The sequence below is a fragment of the Dermacentor andersoni genome, chromosome 1 (assembly GCF_023375885.2).
Source record: "Dermacentor andersoni chromosome 1, qqDerAnde1_hic_scaffold, whole genome shotgun sequence".
Lineage (NCBI taxonomy): Eukaryota > Metazoa > Arthropoda > Arachnida > Ixodida > Ixodidae > Dermacentor > Dermacentor andersoni.
In genome coordinates, this window is record NC_092814.1 from 122,636,749 (window position 1) to 122,655,533 (window position 18,785).

At 46.6% G+C, this 18,785-nt stretch overlaps 1 protein-coding gene across 1 annotated transcript in view; it reads left to right on the plus strand.

The window, feature by feature from the left end:
* Positions 1 to 2,579: 2,579 nt before the first annotated feature.
* The window catches only part of LOC140217346 (nose resistant to fluoxetine protein 6-like), a 28,483-nt gene continuing 12,277 nt past the window's right edge, over positions 2,580 to 18,785 (plus strand). Inside the window, exon 1 of the mRNA XM_072287875.1 lies at positions 2,580 to 2,829. Coding sequence (XP_072143976.1) covers positions 2,580 to 2,829 — 250 coding nt within the window. The remainder of the gene's footprint in view (positions 2,830 to 18,785) is intronic.

Genomic DNA, 18,785 nt, shown 5'->3' on the forward strand with positions numbered 1-18,785 from the left:
ATCATTAATGAACCAAGTTTCCTTGGACACTCTACCGCATAGTTTGTTCAATAGACATCGCGCATCACTCGCCGATAGAGGAAGTAGTGATAATTCGTTCTCTTGATGTGCTGCACGTGCCATGCGATCAGCTGTTACATTTCCTGTGATTTCACAGTGACTTGGAATTCACTGGAAAGTTATGTCGTGTTGTCGATATTTCGCTATGTCGCATGTCTTCTGCATTTCGTATGTCGATGTGCTGTTTGCTTTTCTTAAACTGATTTCATTTAAGCACAGCAATGAGACTTGTGAGTCACTCAGAATTACACAGCGAAGTGGTTCTGACTGCTGACATATGTAATGTAAAGCAGAAAGTATTTCGTAAGGTTCCGTCGCTGTGGACGTTGTAAATTGGCAAAGCTTATAAGCTGTTTTCTCTTGCTATGCAGGTATATAAAAAGCAGATGTAGAGCTTTGTTTCCAGCATGATCCATCGGTATACACTTCAATGCGACCAACGTACTTAGTGTAAAGATGTAATAAAGTGAAGTGCTTTATCACAACTACGGGCATATCACATCTGCGACCTACTCCAGGACTTGAAGTGACTATTTCTGGAATTGCTAGTCGCCATGGGGGATGAGTTGCGCAAGTAGGCCACTATTCGTAAGCGGGCAGTAAGTTTTTGCACCACCGTATTTCTCCATTTATGCGTGCAGCGGTTCTATCCTCAAGGTCTCGGCATAGGGGATGATTAGCGTGTTGTGTATCCAGACGAAAAAAGTGACGCCAAGCTTCCGTAAATATCAGTGCATGAAAAGTTGGTTGGCGGGACTCAGCAATCCCCAAAGCACTGGAAGATGCACGCGGAACACCAATACATATGCGAAAGCTTCTGGCCAGCAATGTTTGAATTGTTTCCTCTAGATTACAGGATATTCCATGTAGCACAGGATCAGAGTATGCTATTCTTTATCTAATGATTGCCGAGTGAATGCGTAATGAGCAAAAGGTTGAACTACTCCATCTCAGTCCAGCAAATTGCCGGATAATGTTGATTAGGGAGTTGATTTTCTCCTCTAATGCTTTTCTTTGGGAGTCCATGATAGCCGTCTGTCTATGATAGTACCCAAGAACTTGTGTTGTCGCACAAGTTGCAGACGCTGAGAGTCTAGCACGAGCTGGAATCTCTTGAGGCATTTCCTTGTAAAAGGAAGTACCGCAGTTTGCTCGTGTGAAATAATCATACCTCTGCTTTTCAAGAAATCATTAATCGGTGTTTATTAGCGTTGACAAACGACTTTGCAGCGCCCCCACCTTCGCATCCATTTTCTTTTTCGCGTGCCCTCTATCCCCTCGGAATATTTCACGGACGTTGAAAGAACTTTTTGTAAAAAATCCACCATAGCATATAATATTTGTTAATTATTCAATAATCGCGTATCACGCTTGTGTACTGTAATTTGTTAGGCTGTTGTCTGCTATATAATTTGGTCCACAACTTATTTGCCTTGCTGTGCGCGACACATTTCTCCAACATCTGACCTACTTCTGGCATTAGTAAATGTGCTCGGCAAACCCATCCATTCCACAAGTGTCTGGATGTGTCAGGCAAATTTATGCCCTGTGTGCCCTATGCAATCTTCTACCAAACTAAGCAAAGCGTGGCGGCACGCGAAAAGTGACGAGCACTACTGCCTCGCCGGTGAGCGTGCGCCAGCCAAATTGTTGAAGATAAAACGTCTTACTGTGGGCCATGAGCTTAGCAATTCGCGAACAAGCTTTAAAGCCGGTGGATATATAGGGATGATGGCGAGACGAGACGTTTCATCGGTTTGTTAGTGTTATCGTGGGCACAGTCGAAATCGGTCATAGTGCCAACTTGCGCCGTGTTTGCTATCCGAGTTAGATGGAGAGGGGCGATTAGTGGGTCAACCAGAGCAGGCAAGGTAGCGCATTCGGCAATGCGGCGGAATTTGACAGCGCCCAGTATATATACTCCTGCCTCTGCAAATCAAGCTGTAACCGGAAAACGCACGGTAATTTCGTCAGGCCTAACCAATATTGTTCACACGCGTTCCCTACTACCTCGGCGTCTTTGAGAATGTATTCGTTGTTGCTCTTGCGGCGGAAGCGAAAGAACCCGCGCTTTGGCGTTGCTTGCTCAGCCGCGACCCGCGCGCGGCCGCCCTTCGAGAAGCAGCGACGACACCTCGCGCTCTCAGCAGCTGACCTTCCGTCCCTGCGGGTGCGCGGGTAAGCTTGACCGTTCTGTCGTTCGGGAAGTCCCGTGACCTCGCTCATGGGCACAGCTCTCCTCCTCCGCGAGGCGCAGCTCATTACTTCAGAGAGAATCGCTGCAGCGTTCAATGAAATCGCGTGAATAAAAGAAAATGTGAGAGCGAAGGTAGAAGAAAAACAAGAAAGAAACGACGAGCGAGGGCTGGCAGTCGCACTGATATGCTCGTTCGCTGGACAAGACTTGGCTTTTGACGCGTGCGGACTGCAGCGACCAGACGACAAATGTGATGGAGCGAACGAATAGCGCGGTGTGCTACCTCGTGGCGCTCCTAGCTCTCGCGGAGCTGTCGCCCAGCATGGCTGCGCACCCGCATCGTAGGTCGGTGGGGAGTCCGAGCGAGCCGACGACCACGGAAGCGGCTGCATTCGCCTACAGCGCCGACGAGCTGCGCGAGCTGGGCAGGGGCATCATGAGAGACGCAACCAAGAAGCTGTTCCCGTACGTACAAGATTTAGCCTACGACCAGAAGCTGCCTCATGAGTGCATCTCCAGTCTGTTCAAGTTGAGCCAGGGCCTTCGAGGCAACAAGTTATGGGCCTTCAAATGTGAGCATGAAAGGCAGCAGGCAGCCGCCAACTTTTCCTATATTCTGCTTAACGCGTACAGCTTTGACTCATTCCAAATGTTTTAGTAGGCACGTGTCAGAACGTCATTCGCCCGTAGAGAATTGCTAGTCGGGACTGCACGTTTGCAGAAATAAATGAGAAATTATGCCTACGTGCACTTCTGACACGCGGTTGTGTTACCCGCAATCTGCTTTCACCAGTGAGTTTCAGCACCGACATATTGAGGACGTTGTCATTGTTTCGGTGGACTCCGTATTATAATGTACTCAGGTTTCTTTCTTCTTTTCTTTAATGCCCTACCACGTCTGTTCACATAAGTTTTCAGAATTGTTTTCTCCTAAAGGTCAATGGAGAAGGACCGCTATGTTTTGCATACTCTGGATAATTGACTGACCTAATGAGTTCCAGACTGTTTTGCCGTTGGAACGGGAACAGAAGTTATCAGTTCCGCTGGGATCACGGAAGTGTCAGCCTACAGCTTTAAAAATTAACTGTTTCGCCCTGAGTGCTAAGCAGTCGTAACAGTACCGCATTACGCTTGGTAAGACTAGCGAGGTTTCACGCAGTTTAAGTTCAAGTAAACACTCGCAATGGTGCGCAAACCACCTGCGCATCGCTGTCGGGCCGCCGTTGCACTTCCGGCGCAATCCGGTAAGAACGTTGTGTGGTCAGTGAGAGCAACGCCGCGAGCAAGATTGGTCCGGTTGTCCGAGACCGGTCGGCCAGTCGTCTCGAGCAAGTGCACGGCTGAGATTACATCTGAAACATGACAGCCCTGTCTGCTACCTTGCATAGCACTGTTATAATAGCAAAATTAATAATAATAATAATAATAATAATAATAATAATAATTATTATTATTATTATTATTATTATTATTATTATTATTATTATTATTATTATTATTATTATTATTATTATTATTATTATTATTATTATTATTATTTACCATGCCCAGGAAGGGTATACAGTAGAAAAAAACGACATGGGAATATAAGCAAAAAAAAAACAAGGAATAAAAATATAATTTTGAAAAGTAGGGTGTATATACAACAAAGCGCAAGGTGAATACAAAAGAAAGCGGAAGAGGAGGGCAGTTGAAAAATGTGTGAAAGTATGACACAACAGCGCAAAGCTCAGAAAAGAAACAGTGGCAGCTGGTTAGAAAAATATCGAGATCATGAAGATAATCGTTATAAAGAGCCTGTATTCTGTGGACGGTTGAGTGTTGGTGATGACAGGCACGAACATGGAAAGTTCTATATTCTCTGGTGATCCTGCGCGGGATCCGCGCCGAGTAACGGCAACTTCGAGGATGACGTAGGCCCTCGTCGGGGCGCGCGAGCGCCCAACTGCAGGCATAAATAAAGTTTCTCCAATCCAATCCAATGCGTGGGATACGGAACATGATACAACTGAGGAGTTCGGGGCAGGTGAGGATGCCTGAAGGAGTTTGAAAAGAAACAGACGGTCAGCGCGATTACGTCGGTAGGGAAGTAAAGGCAATGACAATAATCCATAAGTGCTAGAAGAAGGTCCAGTGTCCGTGTTAGCAAAGCGGTGATGATATATGCTTGGAAACTTTTTCTGGGCCCGATCTTTAATGTCACTGTTGGATCTAGAAATGCCATTCCAGACGACCGACGCATATTCGAGTTGAGCAAGCCAGATTGTTGTGTACGACTTGCGGAACGATGCAGGAGAATTGAATTCTCTCGACAGTCTGCAAACAGAGCGAAGAGAGCACATACTCCGCATTGCAACGCGTTTAGTGTGTGCTGAAAAGTGTAAGTTTGGTTTGGTTTAGTTTGGTGCCTACGGATTTGGTAAAAGTGTAAAGTTGCATCAAAATATCACCGCCCCTTCCAGTCCGTGAAGGTGGTCGAACGGCGAAGATGTGTTAGTTACACCGAGTGTTACACCATGCAAGTCAAACTTCGCAAGCAGTCTATATTGCAAATATTTTGTTTCAGCATTCTTTCGCCTCATTTTCGCTTTTGCGTGCTTCGCGTGGTGAGCATGCTTTAGGCGTGTTTTTTTTTTAGGTTCTCTCAGTGCTTTATTTGTTTTCTTTTGTTTTCTTGCGCGTGAGGCATGCCCTGTTTCGACGAGCCCGTTTACGAACTAACTCTCGCCGACGCTTGAAGTAGGCAGCTTCTTCCTCGATATCAGGAGTACGCACTACTCGTGGTCTTCCCATAGTTGTAGCTGGGATGGAATGTGCGGAAGCACTAATCCAAAGCTCCGTATATTGGGCGCAAAGCCCCCCACTGGAGATTCGGGCGCTGCAATCGTTTCGACGATTGGTTGGATTGTTTTGACGATTGACGTGGCTGCCGGCACTTCTTGCGCCAGCAAGAAGTTCCGGCAGCCACGCGCTTCTAGTAACGCGTTTCAATCGCTGGGCGCTGGTCGTTGGCCGCAAACCGCCAGCATAATATTTGTTTCTTTCGCGGCAGGGTGGAATCGATTGTCGGTAAATTCGATGCCGATTTGGCTCGGTCGCCGTAAATGCATTGTGTGAAAACCGTATAAGATTCGTGTATAAGATAGCATTCTCACAGGGGGAAAGGGGTCACTCAAGCCCCTTTCCCCCCTGTTGAGCTCTTCTTTTCCTCTACCGCTAGGTCACGTGGCTCATTTTTAGCGAAGTCCGACAACAACTGCACAGTGTCTGCAAAACAGCTTCGCTATAAAAGTACAGCGAGATCATTGACCTTACAGACCTTACGCAATGGCACAGAATTTACAGAATAAGAAACAGAAATGCTTACTTTTTTGCGTGTGAAAATCATGACTTTGGTCTTACTGCATTCAAGGTCAGGTAACAAAGGTAGGTAACTTTGCACCATTTAGAAAAAGCAAACAGGTCCCACTGCAGGTAATAATAATAGCAATGATGATGATGATGATGACGACGACGAAACGCTAGAAACACGAGAAGTTGCAACACTGACACAGTACTTCCTCTTTCCCGGTTGTCCTTTAGCCTATTTTTTCCAATTCAAGGGACGAAAAACTGCGATATAGGTGTTGCTGTACTAAAAATAGAGAATAAAGCATTGGAGCTGCAGGGAAACACGGCGCCAACGCTGCGAACGCGGCTTTTATATTATCAACATGAAATAAAAAATATATTTTTTTGTAACTGCAGTTTTGTTTAATTTATTTCACCAACGAATCCAGACCGTCACCATTTAGGCACAAACGGTTTCGAACGCATTGAACAGTCCACGGCAGTGTAATTTCTGCCTTACAGCGTGCGCTTGTTGCGTCGAGTGCACGCGTTATGGACATTTACCTGCACCAGGCACCATCAATAAGAATTCGTGGCTTCGCGGCGAGCATAGCACAATATTTCTGGCTATTTTTGAAAGAAAGATAAATATTTTAACAAAATTATTTCCTGCTGTATTTCTCGTTTCTATCATGAGCTTCAACAGACGACGCTAAACACCAAGACCACGTAGGCAAGCCTGATGCGGCCTGATCTGGTAGTGATGAGGTCATATGTATTTACCTGAAGCTACATTGAGCGCCGTTTGGTCGCACATCACATGATCGTAACTAATCGAGAAGAGATTTTCTCTGTCGACTTCCCACAGCCAAAGCTTTCTCGTAATGCTGTGCCTGTACCAGAATGCATTATGGACGCGAACAGAGCGCTCAGCTCGGCGGCGCTTTGTAAGACAACTGAGTGCGAAGCCTCGTTGCGAATGATTGCGAAGGGATGTCAGCCGTTTTCATCGACGCAACAGAGCAAAGAACGAGGCTATCGACTTGACGCAGTTTTGAAAAGGAAACTTCACGTACTTTGACCTCGAAAGAAGACTTCTTTTAGGTAGACTTTAAAGATGTAAATTCACTTGTATACAGTGCGGGCCTTCTTGTACATTAGTAACGTCTTTGGATGTATGAGGGGCATCATACTCTGGTCAGGTATCGCGGGCCGCGAATACACGACAGTAAGCTCTATATGCATGCGGGACGCACTGTGACATGCTTGGCTAAGCGGTAGAAAGTTTTCTGAGGCCGACGTGAATTAGGGGAGGACAGGTAAACATTCAATATATAGAACGCACGTTGACCGCAGGCATGAGTTTGAGTTTGAGACTCCTGTTATAAATAACGCTGAGTTTCAAAACAAAGTTCAAGTGACGGAAACACGATCTTTGGGATTCGGTTATTGGTAAAGACGCTGTGCCAGCGGCTAATGCGGTTGCAAGTGATTTTTCCCTCGCATGTCTATAATATTAAACGTTGAGTGCACTTGCGCGATGCATTAGCTCGTTCGTTTACAGTATTTATGCACTGAGAAAGGGAGACCGACTGTAGAGTTGAGAAAAGCCAGAGATGTTAATCAACTGGCTGGCATTGCGCTTGGCTATGTTGCGCGAAAGGGAGGGAATCGCGGAATTAAAAGAACCAAGAAGCGCGCCACGCTGAAACACTGTAGCGGTTGGCCCCATAAACCAGAGGAGAGACGCAAAAACACATAGAATGTGCGGAAAAGAAGGAAAGAAGTCTATCGTTTAGCCCCGTAAACCGTAGGAACATTAATAATGCGAGTAAGGCCTTCAACGCGGATGTCCTTTGGGAGTAGTGACCCAAAGCTTTGAGTTCTGATAATGGACGATTGTCCAACTGGTCCAGTACTCTACACATCACTTGTCTCTGGGCACTATATCGTGGGCAGGCACATATATGGTCCTTAATAAACTTTTGCGCGCATAAATGCAGGACGCCGAACGAAGAAGGGACACACAACATGCGCAATGTACAACCATGTACAACCAACTCGCCCAAAACGTAAAGCTTTTGAACTAAGGCTCATCATATGTCCGAGCTTCTCATTGCTGTTGCATGCGTCGCACGTGGGGCTGTTGGCCATTCCAATAAGGAAAGCATATGAGTTCGTAAATGCAACGCCTAGCCACAGACGGTACAGCATGGTCTGTTCTCGTCTTGGTAACGCAGGTGGTAGGTGCATACGTATGTCCGGAGACAACGAACGCAAACGACACATGGCGAAAACGTTCGAGTCCCACAGGGGCAAAGTGCATTCACGAGACATCAATCGCAGCCCAGCCGCAGCGTCTGTTCGCGACAGCGGAATCAAGACACGTTGACCGCTTTCATGTGCAGATCGGGCGGCTTCGTCGGCGTGGTCATTACCGCTAATGCTGCAATGTCCTGGAAGCCATTGAAAGATTATGTTGTGTCCCTTATCATGGCTGCGATGATATGTGTCGAATTTCTAAGGCCAGTTGTTCATTGGGTCCATGGCGCATTGGGCTTTGTATGCACTGGAGTGCTGCCTTAGAGTCACTAAGGACTGTCCATTATTGTAGAGGTTCCTGATTAATGAAATCAAGTGCTGCACGGAGTGCCGCAGGTTTTGCACCTGTCGATGTGGTCACTCATGAAGTTTTTAATTTGATTTCTTCATATTTCACCGGGATGGACGACTGCAGCAGCAGAGCTGTTGAGTTTTACCGAACCAACTGTGTAGACATGTTGCCGGAACCTGTGCACGTTGTGAATGTGTTCCAAAGTTGCTCGCTTCAAAGCTTGCAACGGCTCTCCAGCTTTGTTTCTGGTGCCTGGAAATTTCAATTGAATTTGCGGCCGGTGCAGGCACCACAATGGGTCTGATAATCGTGTAGCAGGCGTAAATTGTGATGGCAAGTATAGGACTGATGTCTTACAATACTTTTGGCAAAAGTTGAATGTGGCCTCTTTGCTGACAAGCAAGCAAGATGGTGAGAGGGAATCCAAGTCAGGTGTCGGATGTGTGCTCTCAGGACATCTGTATCAATGTAGACTGTCAAAGGAGCGTCTCTGGCAATGGCCACTGTCGCAATCGAGGACGCAGTTTTTGGGAGACCAAGACAAGTTCTGAGTGCTTGTGCTTGTGCTTGCACACTCTGGAGTTTGCGGATATTTGTAGTGCAAGTATATTTGGATATTTGGATATTTGTAGTGCAAGGTAAAGCTTACTTAGTACAAGTAAGCTTTACCGCAGGAAGCCCAAAAACAGTGCTTCATATAGTTGCAACATTGATGGTACTGTTGCGCCCCAGGACTTCCCGCCGAGAAACGCAAGAAGGTCCACAACGGCGGCCAAGCGCTTTGTCATGTACGAGACGTGAGGGCTCCAAGACAAGTCTCTATCAATGATGACGCCAAGAAATCTGCGCGTTCGTCTTTATCGCACAGTTTGGTCATTAATCCGCAAAGCATATGGCGCCATCGCTTTGCGACTAAAAGCAATTAGTGCACATTTCTCAGGTGAAATCTCCATACCTTGCCTTCTAAAGTATGTTGACACGGCCGCTGAAGCCTTCTGAAGTCGTGCGTGGATTTGTACACATGTCACTCCTGAAGCCCATAGGCAAATGTCGTCTGCATTTACGGAGAGCTGAGTGGTTTGCGGTAATGAATCGGCGAGACCAACGAGCACCAGGTTGAACAGGGTCGGGCTGAGTACTCCGCCTTGCGGTACACCACGACTGGTATAGCTAGACGGCGTTTGTCCGTCTTCAGTTAAAATGAAGAAATATCTTCCAATCAAATAGCTGCGTATCCAGCGAAAGGCGTGTCCACCAGTCCCTACAGCTTCTAAGGCGTTCACAATTGTATGATGATCTACATTGTCGTACGCACCTTTAACATCAAGGAATAAGGCCACAGTGATTCGTTTCAGATGTTTCTGGTGCTGTACATATGTTACCAGGTAAATAACGCTATCTATTGACGAGCGTCCGCGTCGAAAGCCAGCCATTACCTCTGGATAGACGTTGTGAAATTCCAAGTACCATTTTAACCGTGTAATGATCATTCTCTCCATTAGCTTGCCGACACAGCTGACCAGTGCTATTGGTCGGTAAGATGACAATTCCAATGGAGATTTGCCAGGCTTGAGGAGGGAAACAAGGCGACTGGATTTCCACGTGGTAGGGACCATGTCATCATGCCATGATGCGTTGTATAGGTCAAGAAGTGCATCCCTGGCCTTTTGACCAAGGTTTGCAAGCGCAGGGTATGTGATGCCATCGGGTCCCGGTGACGAAGATCGCCTGCATCCAGCAAGTGCGGCCTCCAGTTCTTCAATGGAGAAATGAGCGTCCATACGAAGATCTCGGGAGCAAGGGGGGTCAATGGAAATAGGTGAGCAAGGTGAATACGTGAACGCCGGACCCGCGATCCTTGCGCAGTAATCTTCGTCTACGTCGACTTCTCGGCGTCCATGATGGAGGGCTAGAGATTTAAATGGACGGCGCTGTTGAGGAGCTGTTCGAAGTCCGCGGACTATTCTCCAGACAACCGAGAGAGGTTTACGTGGACCTAGAGACTCACAAAAGGATTTCCAGCGTTGATTTTGCAGTACAGCAAAGCGACGTTGAATTTTCTTTTGAATGCGTCTGGCCTCTCTAAGGTCGTAAACCGATTTAGTCCGTGTGTACCGTCGCTCCGCTCGCTGTCGGATTGCACGGAGGCTGAGTATTTCCGCATCAAAATCTGTGTATTTTTTCCAATTGCCGAAATGAACGCATAGCATTCTGCATAGCCTTAGCAACCTGAATTTCTAGTGTGGGCGAAAAACCTTCGTGGCGTGCGTCTTCCATAAGTGATTTAAACACGGGCCAATCTGTAGCTTGTTTAAAATTTGATGGAGCGGATCTGGTTAGGCCTTTCATCTTCAAGTAAGTATAGAAATGTGGTCGCTTCTGTGGGTTTCTATATCTGCGAACCAAAGGACGCGGCGAGTGAGGCATCGTGAGACAAAAGCTAATTCTGAACAACTACTGTACGTCCGGCCGCGCAGAAACGTGGGACTGCCATCGTTTAGACAGCAAAGTTCATGGTCTCAGGCAAAGGAAACGAGGTTTCTTCCTTTGGAATTTACCTTGATGCTTCCCCAAAGTGAATGATCTGCGTTAAAGTCCCCAACAACAATCCATGGACCAGGAGTCGCATCTATAATGTCACTGTATCTGTTTGTCGAAACGACTTGATGCAGAAAAGTAAGCGCCCACTAGGGTAAACGAAAGTTCGTGTTTTTTGACGGTCAAACAGACACACAGATTACTCTCATGTGGCCGCAGTGGATGAACAACGCAATTCAGTTCGCACCATATGTAGATGATTACCTTGCTAATTTCATTACAAGTCGATGACACATAAGCTTCATAGCCTGAGATCCGGACGAGTTTCTGTAGGTTCGGTTCACAGACGACAATATTGGGGAATCGATTGGTGAAAATATAATGGCTAATATCAGCAATACGGGATTTCAGTACACGGGCATTCCATTGCATAATATACGCTTCCTTGACTTGCCTGAAGAACGGCTGACGCAGTAGAGCCATTGTGCTTGCTACTCGAGGCTCGCAAGAACCGGATCCAGACCATCCAGCACACGCAAGTGCAACTCGAGCAGATGGCGTCTGCATGTCACTTATCAACACTCGAATGACTTTCGGTAGAGACATGATTATAGCGATTACTTGCTTTTCTTGACCTCACACGTGATCTGTGCCGTCATTGGTGCGTTGGTAGTCCACCGTTGATCTTTATTCTGCTGGCGAACTTCATGTCGGAAGTGCAGGCCAGGCGTTTGCAGTAGGCGTATTCACTGCGTCATCAGACACCATGTTGTTAGTGTGGGTGAGCCACTTGGGAGCACCAGCTGCAGGAAGTAGCGTCTTTCTCACGACGGTCTCAGTATTTCTAGTAGACGAAGATCGTCTTTGGCGGAAACGATGCCGTCGCACTTTGACGGCGGCCTCTCTGTGCGTTGAGTTGTCTCTCACCATGTGTTTTAAGACTTTCAGCTCTGTCTTGTGTCTCGGGCAGTCTTTCGACGATGCTTTATGGGAACCGGAGCAATTGGCACACTTGAAATCAGTCGCACGGCAAGCATCAGCACTCTGCTGCTCAGAGAATTTTGGGCACACGGTCGAATTTTTGCATAAGCCGCTGACATTCCCGATCTTCAAACAATTACGGCACTGAAGTGGTCTTGGAAGGAACAGTCGCACTGGATGGGGAAAAAATCCTACTTTCATGTGTGACGGCAAGCTTCCTCCCTTTAAGGTTACCTTCACACAACAAGATTCTCCTAGGCGACGGATTTCAAAAATAGTTACATCTGCTGTGGCGGGTTTAACCAAAATAGGTAGATTGTTGTCGTTGATTGACTCATCGATATCATAAATCAAACCTGATGAAGTATCGCTGTCCTGTAGTATTATGGTGCGAACATTTACCTTGCCCAGCATTTTGACTGTACTCAAGATATCCAGCGCTGATCTGTCCTTGACATCGACCGCGAGAATGTTCTTATGGGTGTTAATTCTCACATCCGTAATCTCATTCGGAACAAGAGCCTCCAGTGTTAAAGATATGACTTGGCTGTTTAGCCGATTCAGGTCATCGGTCAGTGTCTCGGGCAAGAAGAGGATGCTATGAGCCGTGTCATTGTTCTTTGCCATCGCCGTCGTCCTTGTTGAAGACGAGGAAGCAGTGACGATTCTCCTCTTTCCTTTTTACCTTACAACTGTCAAGTAACCACCGTCCTCCGACAGATCTTCTTCTGAACCAGAGTACTATAGCAGGGTGTCCTAGCTGCCTGTGTCGCTCATGAGGTGATTGCGCTTCCTCGGAGCGCTTGACGCTGTGACGTCTGTCTTCTGCGGACGTCTAGCTGACTCCGCTTCCATCGCCGAAGTTCTCGGGAGCGGCGCCTCCCGAAAACACGCAAAAATACTCGTAAAATGAGAGCAGTGGAAAACGGGGTTCCCCACAAGAGCCACTTCATAGTCTCTATATATGCTGAAAGTTGTTACGTGTCCTATAGGGAGCGTTCTGTCGGAAAAATTTTTCAAATCGGCTCATTCATAGCCGAGATAGAAATATTTCACTGCCGCGAACCCATGATTTCAGGAGGTGAGCACCACTGCCAAGCTAGACACTAGGTATACTCTGTGGCGCAAAATACATTTCTTGAAAAGGGACAGAAGAAAGGAAGACACTGAAGCGCCAACCGCTTCACTGTCTTCCTTTCTTCTGTCCCTTTTCAAGAAATGTATTTTGCCCCACAGAGTATACCTAGGAAATCTAAGCACCAACTTGCCCAAGAAGAAGTCCTTTTGAAAGCTAGACACTCTCTTCACTCGCCCCCTCTAGCCTTCGCAAGCGAAATTCCTTCCCTGCACTCTTCCATACGGTACCTCGAGGATCGCGTAACGCATACGTCACGGGCCCCGCCTTCATTTTTTTCCTCGCTTTTTTACGGCGCGGCGCACATCCGCTGACGGCATCGCGCGGGAGCTGTTATGATTGTCTCGTTTCGCGCAGCGCACGATTGTACGCACTGTGCACGAGGACACCTGACTAGCGGTATAAGTCAGTGCTACACGAATACTGAGGTAGACAGAAGCGGATCACAGAGCACGATCTCACACTGGAACACGGTAGAAAGTGACATAGTTTCGGTGTCTGCGCGCGCAACTGCACGACGTGGGAACAAGCAGACGAAACGGAAGTACATCTCTCTTGCTGCGGTGCGAAGTAAAGCAAAAACATGCAGACATTCGGTTTGTGTGTTTTATTATTTCTCTAAGCTTTAAGTCGTCAGTTCAAGCAACATACTGCACAAATAACAGATGTTGGCTTGAATAAATCTCGAAGTCACGTGTCACCACGAGCGACGCCACAGTGCGAACACGTGTACGTAGGCGCGCAAGCACGTGTACGTCATCCTCCAGCTTTTAACGCGGTGGCCGTGAGGCGAAGACAAAACGATGTTTAATTTGAAATTTCAGATCTTTCCGCGGCGCGTAGTGATGTAGTACTTTGCAGACGTGATCGTTATCGAGCAATGCACGCTCTGTGCTTGCCAGCTCAAAATGGCCAGACCTAGTGGGGGCCCTTTAAACATGACGCGTGCCAGGACGTAGGTTTTTCTCAGATATATAGCCTAAGAAGGATGCATATTACAGAGAAATATCGCGTTCTGCGAACCGTTTCATCCTACCATCCCGTTGTTTATGAGCAACACACGAGAAAAATCGTAATCGCGTTCCTTAGGGTGACGCGAACACGTGGAAAATTATCGCACGACTGCTTGGCTTCAGTTGTGTGTATAGCAGCAGACGCCTGCAATGTTGTCCGTCGTTAACTCTGGCGGCGACGAGAAGACTGTGTTTGGGAACGAGGCATTCGGGCGGAGCTTTCCTGATGTGACACTCTCGCGCGGCCTCCTTTTCGGAGGGAACGCATTTGCGCTGTGTGGAGTCTCGAGGGAGAACACGCGTGCAGCAATCGTCGCATTTTTCTTGAGCGCGCAGACGATGTGCTCCGAAGCGCGGTGGCGACGTTTCCTGATTCCTGCATGCGTCGAGCTGGCCTTCCGTGACGTGATTAATCAACTACTGACCTTGAGACAGCGCATGCTCACTTCATAACTGTTCCTGCCGCAGATATAGGAAAGAAGAGGAGGAGGCGAAGGTTGTTGACTGTATGAGGACCTGAAAAGGCATGTCCGAAACTTCTCGGGCACCATATTTTTATCGCTTCCGCTTCCGATTATGGGCATAAAATGCAATATTACGGGTGGGACAAGTTTGTTGCCTGTGAGTGGCACGCGAACAATGACGAGTAAGACCAGCAGAGGCGAAATAGACTCTACAAAGTTTAGTTTACACATTATAAATTTTATCGCGCTCCCGCGTACTGGATACTGGGTGTTTCACAGATCAACTCCGTGTCCAAGAACGTACTGGCAAGATGGACCAGCTCGCGCTCCCCGTGATGTTTTCTGCAATAAGAGCCGTCAACCGCGAACTTCCTCAGGCATTGGAGCTTCCTGAGATCACAGCTCTGATGGTTCTTGAATCATTAAAATCTTCATTACAAGCAGTTCTTCGCCCATAGGTTCAAGATGCCTGATTCCAACAACGACGGTTTTATGCTTCAATGATATGCTAATGGTTTACGCTTCAGGTGTGCAGACTTTCGTCAGTTCCTTCAGTAGCACCCTATTCCCATACGAAGCTCGGGTTGTAACCGACTGCTGTGAATAACGCATCATTACAACGGTCAGCTCTGAAAGCTTTAATAACATTCTTTACTGAAAAGTAATATTGTATCTATGTATTAATGCTTTGTATGTCCTTGCGTGTTATTGTTATAGCGTAGCGCTCAGTGCGGGTTATAGATTGATTTGCGTGCTACTTTTCTTTTCTATAGTGACTTCTTGTTTAAGCTTGTTCACGAAAAGTGCTTCATTGTCGGACCGTTTGGGTATTCGCTTTTCATATCACCTCATACTGTCATCCTTTACTCGTTGGACAATCTGTTGTTTGCGGAGAAGCCGGCAACACAACAGTTGCCAGCATCTCCAATGTCATGAGAATAAATCGCTCACTCACGCGCGTGTTGTAATGGCGTGTACGTATAGTTGAAGCCGGTCAGGGCTCAAAGCACGCTAAGAAATCCTGAGACGGTCGCCATTTTCAAAATATTTGCCTCCAAGCTCTCCCGCAAATGATGCATTGGTGTTCCACACAGTTTTGTCCCGAGGTGGTCTTTCTGGTAAAATTGCGAGTGGAACGCCAATAACGTTACACAGCGAGTCTTCGCTGAAACTCGCCCGTTCCAGGTCCACCTGTATATAAGCGTCAGTTTCATAACTAATCAACAGACGGTTTTAGGCGCTGTCACAGGCGCCTATTACGTTCACGCAAACGTGCTGTCTCTGCATTATTGAATTTAAATACAAATTAGCCAGAGATTAACCGTCTGAATCGATTATGTTCATTCCTTTACGAGAAGAACAAAAATAAACTATACGAGTATGTGTAGCATCAGTGCCGTGTATACGTCCGTATTCACGCTAAAGTTGTGGGTGTGTCAGCCGATCGCGATGCTGGACATATATTATTAGCAAAGGCGACCGGTCAATGGCAAAGAGCTCTTGCGAACGAAGATATTTGTGAATTCGGTCCCTATAGTTCCGGTGCACAAAGCAGCACACTGTAATGGGTATTCGATGACACCTTTCACATGCGAAGACCTTGTGCATTCTGCTGGGATCAAAATGACAGTGCACTGACTGTCAAAAATAAATGCCCACGCGATTTATATCCAAGTATCTTAGTAGGAAACGTTTCTTAATTTCGACCATTTATAACTACAAACTGATCCGAGGTTCAATTTAAAAAGGTTACAGGATGCGCTGAGAATAACTGGCGTGTAATATTTCTGTTTTTTTTTTTTTTTTTTTTGCTGGAACACAAAACTTGTCTGCGGCGCAGTCACTCTCTTTACATCATCTAATGAGAAACAAGATGAGCTGGACGCCGTGAGTTGTGGTGCAACTGAATATCTAACAGAAACACTCCCCTCCTCCCTTCGTGCCCCCTGTTTGTTTGTTTGTTTGTTTGTTTGTTTGTTTGTTTGTTTGTTTGTTTGTTTGTTTGTTTGTTTGTTTGTTGACACAGTATTTAGATTCTTACGAAAGCCTGTGATCAGGAGTGGGCGCACAAAAATGCGATTGCAAAATAAAAGAAAAGAAGAAACCATATTCTCCAATAGTTTCTTCGCATTTTCAATAGTTGCGTCTCAGCTGCGATTGTCCGTCATTTTAGACCACTTTCAAGGTTCTGTGTCTATTGAGGTGAATTTGTTATCAAATATGATGGAAATATATAATTTAGAAACGACATCAGGTTCACTAGTTACAGAAAAGAAAAAGAGTTCGAAATGACAGATGAGTTTCTGCTGTAGTATTGAAAAGGCGCAGCGCGACAGGAGCGGTGACTGTCGCGCTGCGCCTTTTGAATAGCTGTGAACCAACTCGCCCGAATCCAAGTTTTTCTGCTACACATTTGCAATCGCGGGAACGATGGGGGGCATACACCACATCAGCAGCTGCGGCTCGGAATAAGAGCTGCGCAAGTGATAGCACTTCAGAAACACTTTAACCTCTGCCTACAGCTTCGTAATTGTCAGCTCCATCATTAATTGATCAGTTATAATTAGTTAGGCCGGCGCAGTCATTAAATTCTAGTTTAATTACTGAACATTGGACCCATGACAGTAGTCCCTCCCCTGTCATTCTTTCTCTTATTTAATTTTTAACGTATTTTTAAATGTATATTTGAGAGAGCCTGTATAGAATGTCCACTTTGGAGTCCACTGAGTGAAAGTCGATTCTTTTTATGAATCTCTATATCGGTAGCGCGTTTACCCTGACTTTATTGTTGCGTGGTAGTGGTGGATGACGTATTGGTCAGTATTTTTTTTCCCTCCTTCGTGGTCATCGTGCGTAGTGTTCCTCCACCTCGCTCGCTGTGCACTCGTGCGCGGCTGATTGTCGTGCCGGCTCTAACTACGCAACATCGACGACGCCCTCCTGCTTGTAAGCCGCCCCCTGCAACGCTCCCACCCGGACGGGCGCGGCGCGAAGTGATCGCATACCCTACGCCAATCTATGGCTGTCCGCAAGGTCGGTTCTGCGCAAGTTAGGCGACGGGTGCGTCCTTCTCGCCCCAACAATGGCGTGCGCTGGGCCCTTCGTGCCCTGCTTGTGGACGTTACAGCGCGATGCTTGAGCGCTGGCTTTGAGAATTCCCGTATTTCGACAGTTGTCGCTCTGTGCTACTGAGCAAGTTCCAGAAGCTTAACCTTTTTCGAACTGCACTCACTGATTTATTTTCAGAAAGTCCAGCTTCGATTTGCTACGAGGCTCTCAAAGCTGTACTGTACGATTCTTCGCAACAACGGGACTGTAATGCTGATACGCGGGATGTGTTCTTGTTTTAATGTCGAACAAAGCCGACAAAATTTACTCAGGTTACGTCACTACAAAGGAAGTATCTGCCTAGCAGACATCATTTGCAAGAAAAACCAGGGGAAAATCATTCGCTAATTAAACCGATTGCATTAATTAGTTTAATGTTTAGTGCAAAGTTGAAGAAAATCGTTATAAAAGTCCTCTTGCGGATTTTTTTTACATTTCAAGATGGCCACGTAGACCGAAATAGCTGGGGTCATGTTTTTCGTTCAAGTTACCTGATTAAGCACCCGCCAAGGCGAAGCGCGGCTCTCTGTTCCTCCACTCCTGCGTGGCGTAAAGACGGCGTGGCGTAAAATGAAGCTGCCGTCGCGCTTCCTTCTTGCCACGAGCCGATTCCAATAGTTGGCGCTTTGCGCGGCTCCCCATTGTAACGCGTAGTCACTTCAGCAGCACAGCGCGCGCAATGTGGCCAGGCTTTGTGCTGCGCTGCCGAACGACGTCGCAGTGGAGGTGACAGTGAGCCGCGTTTCGCTAGTGCTGTGTGCGTAATCGGGTAAGTTGAACGAAAAATTTGACGCCAGTTACATCGGACTATATACATGGCCATGTGGAAATCTGGAAACGCGCTATCAGGCTTTTGTGACGATTCCCTTCAGTTGTAAAAATGTGCCGTAAAGTTTTGATTAAGAATTGACATGATTAAATTAGGGTAAGTAGTGAATGAATTGATTTATTTTTCATGCAGATAATGTCCCCCTGAGCAGATAGTTAATTTGTAGTGGCCTAATTCGAGTACATTTTGTAGGCTCTTCTTTCTTTTTCTCTTTATTTTAAGCGTTTGACATGCACCCTGTATACTCTGTGAGCGATGTTATGTATTCATGCTGTGCCATTCCTCTTCCCTTTCCGTTTCCGTTTTCTCTCCTTCAACAATTTCCTTTGCTGCTCTACTCTTCAAGAGGGTGTTCGTGGTGTCCCTTTAAGGACACAATTGCTAGACCGCTTTTCTTCATCTCTGTGTTGTGTTTATATGTGTTTCCATGATTAACTACAATCAATTAATCAATCAATCAATCAAGTAATCAATCAATCTGTGATTTATTTATTCACCGTACCCAGGAACAACCCT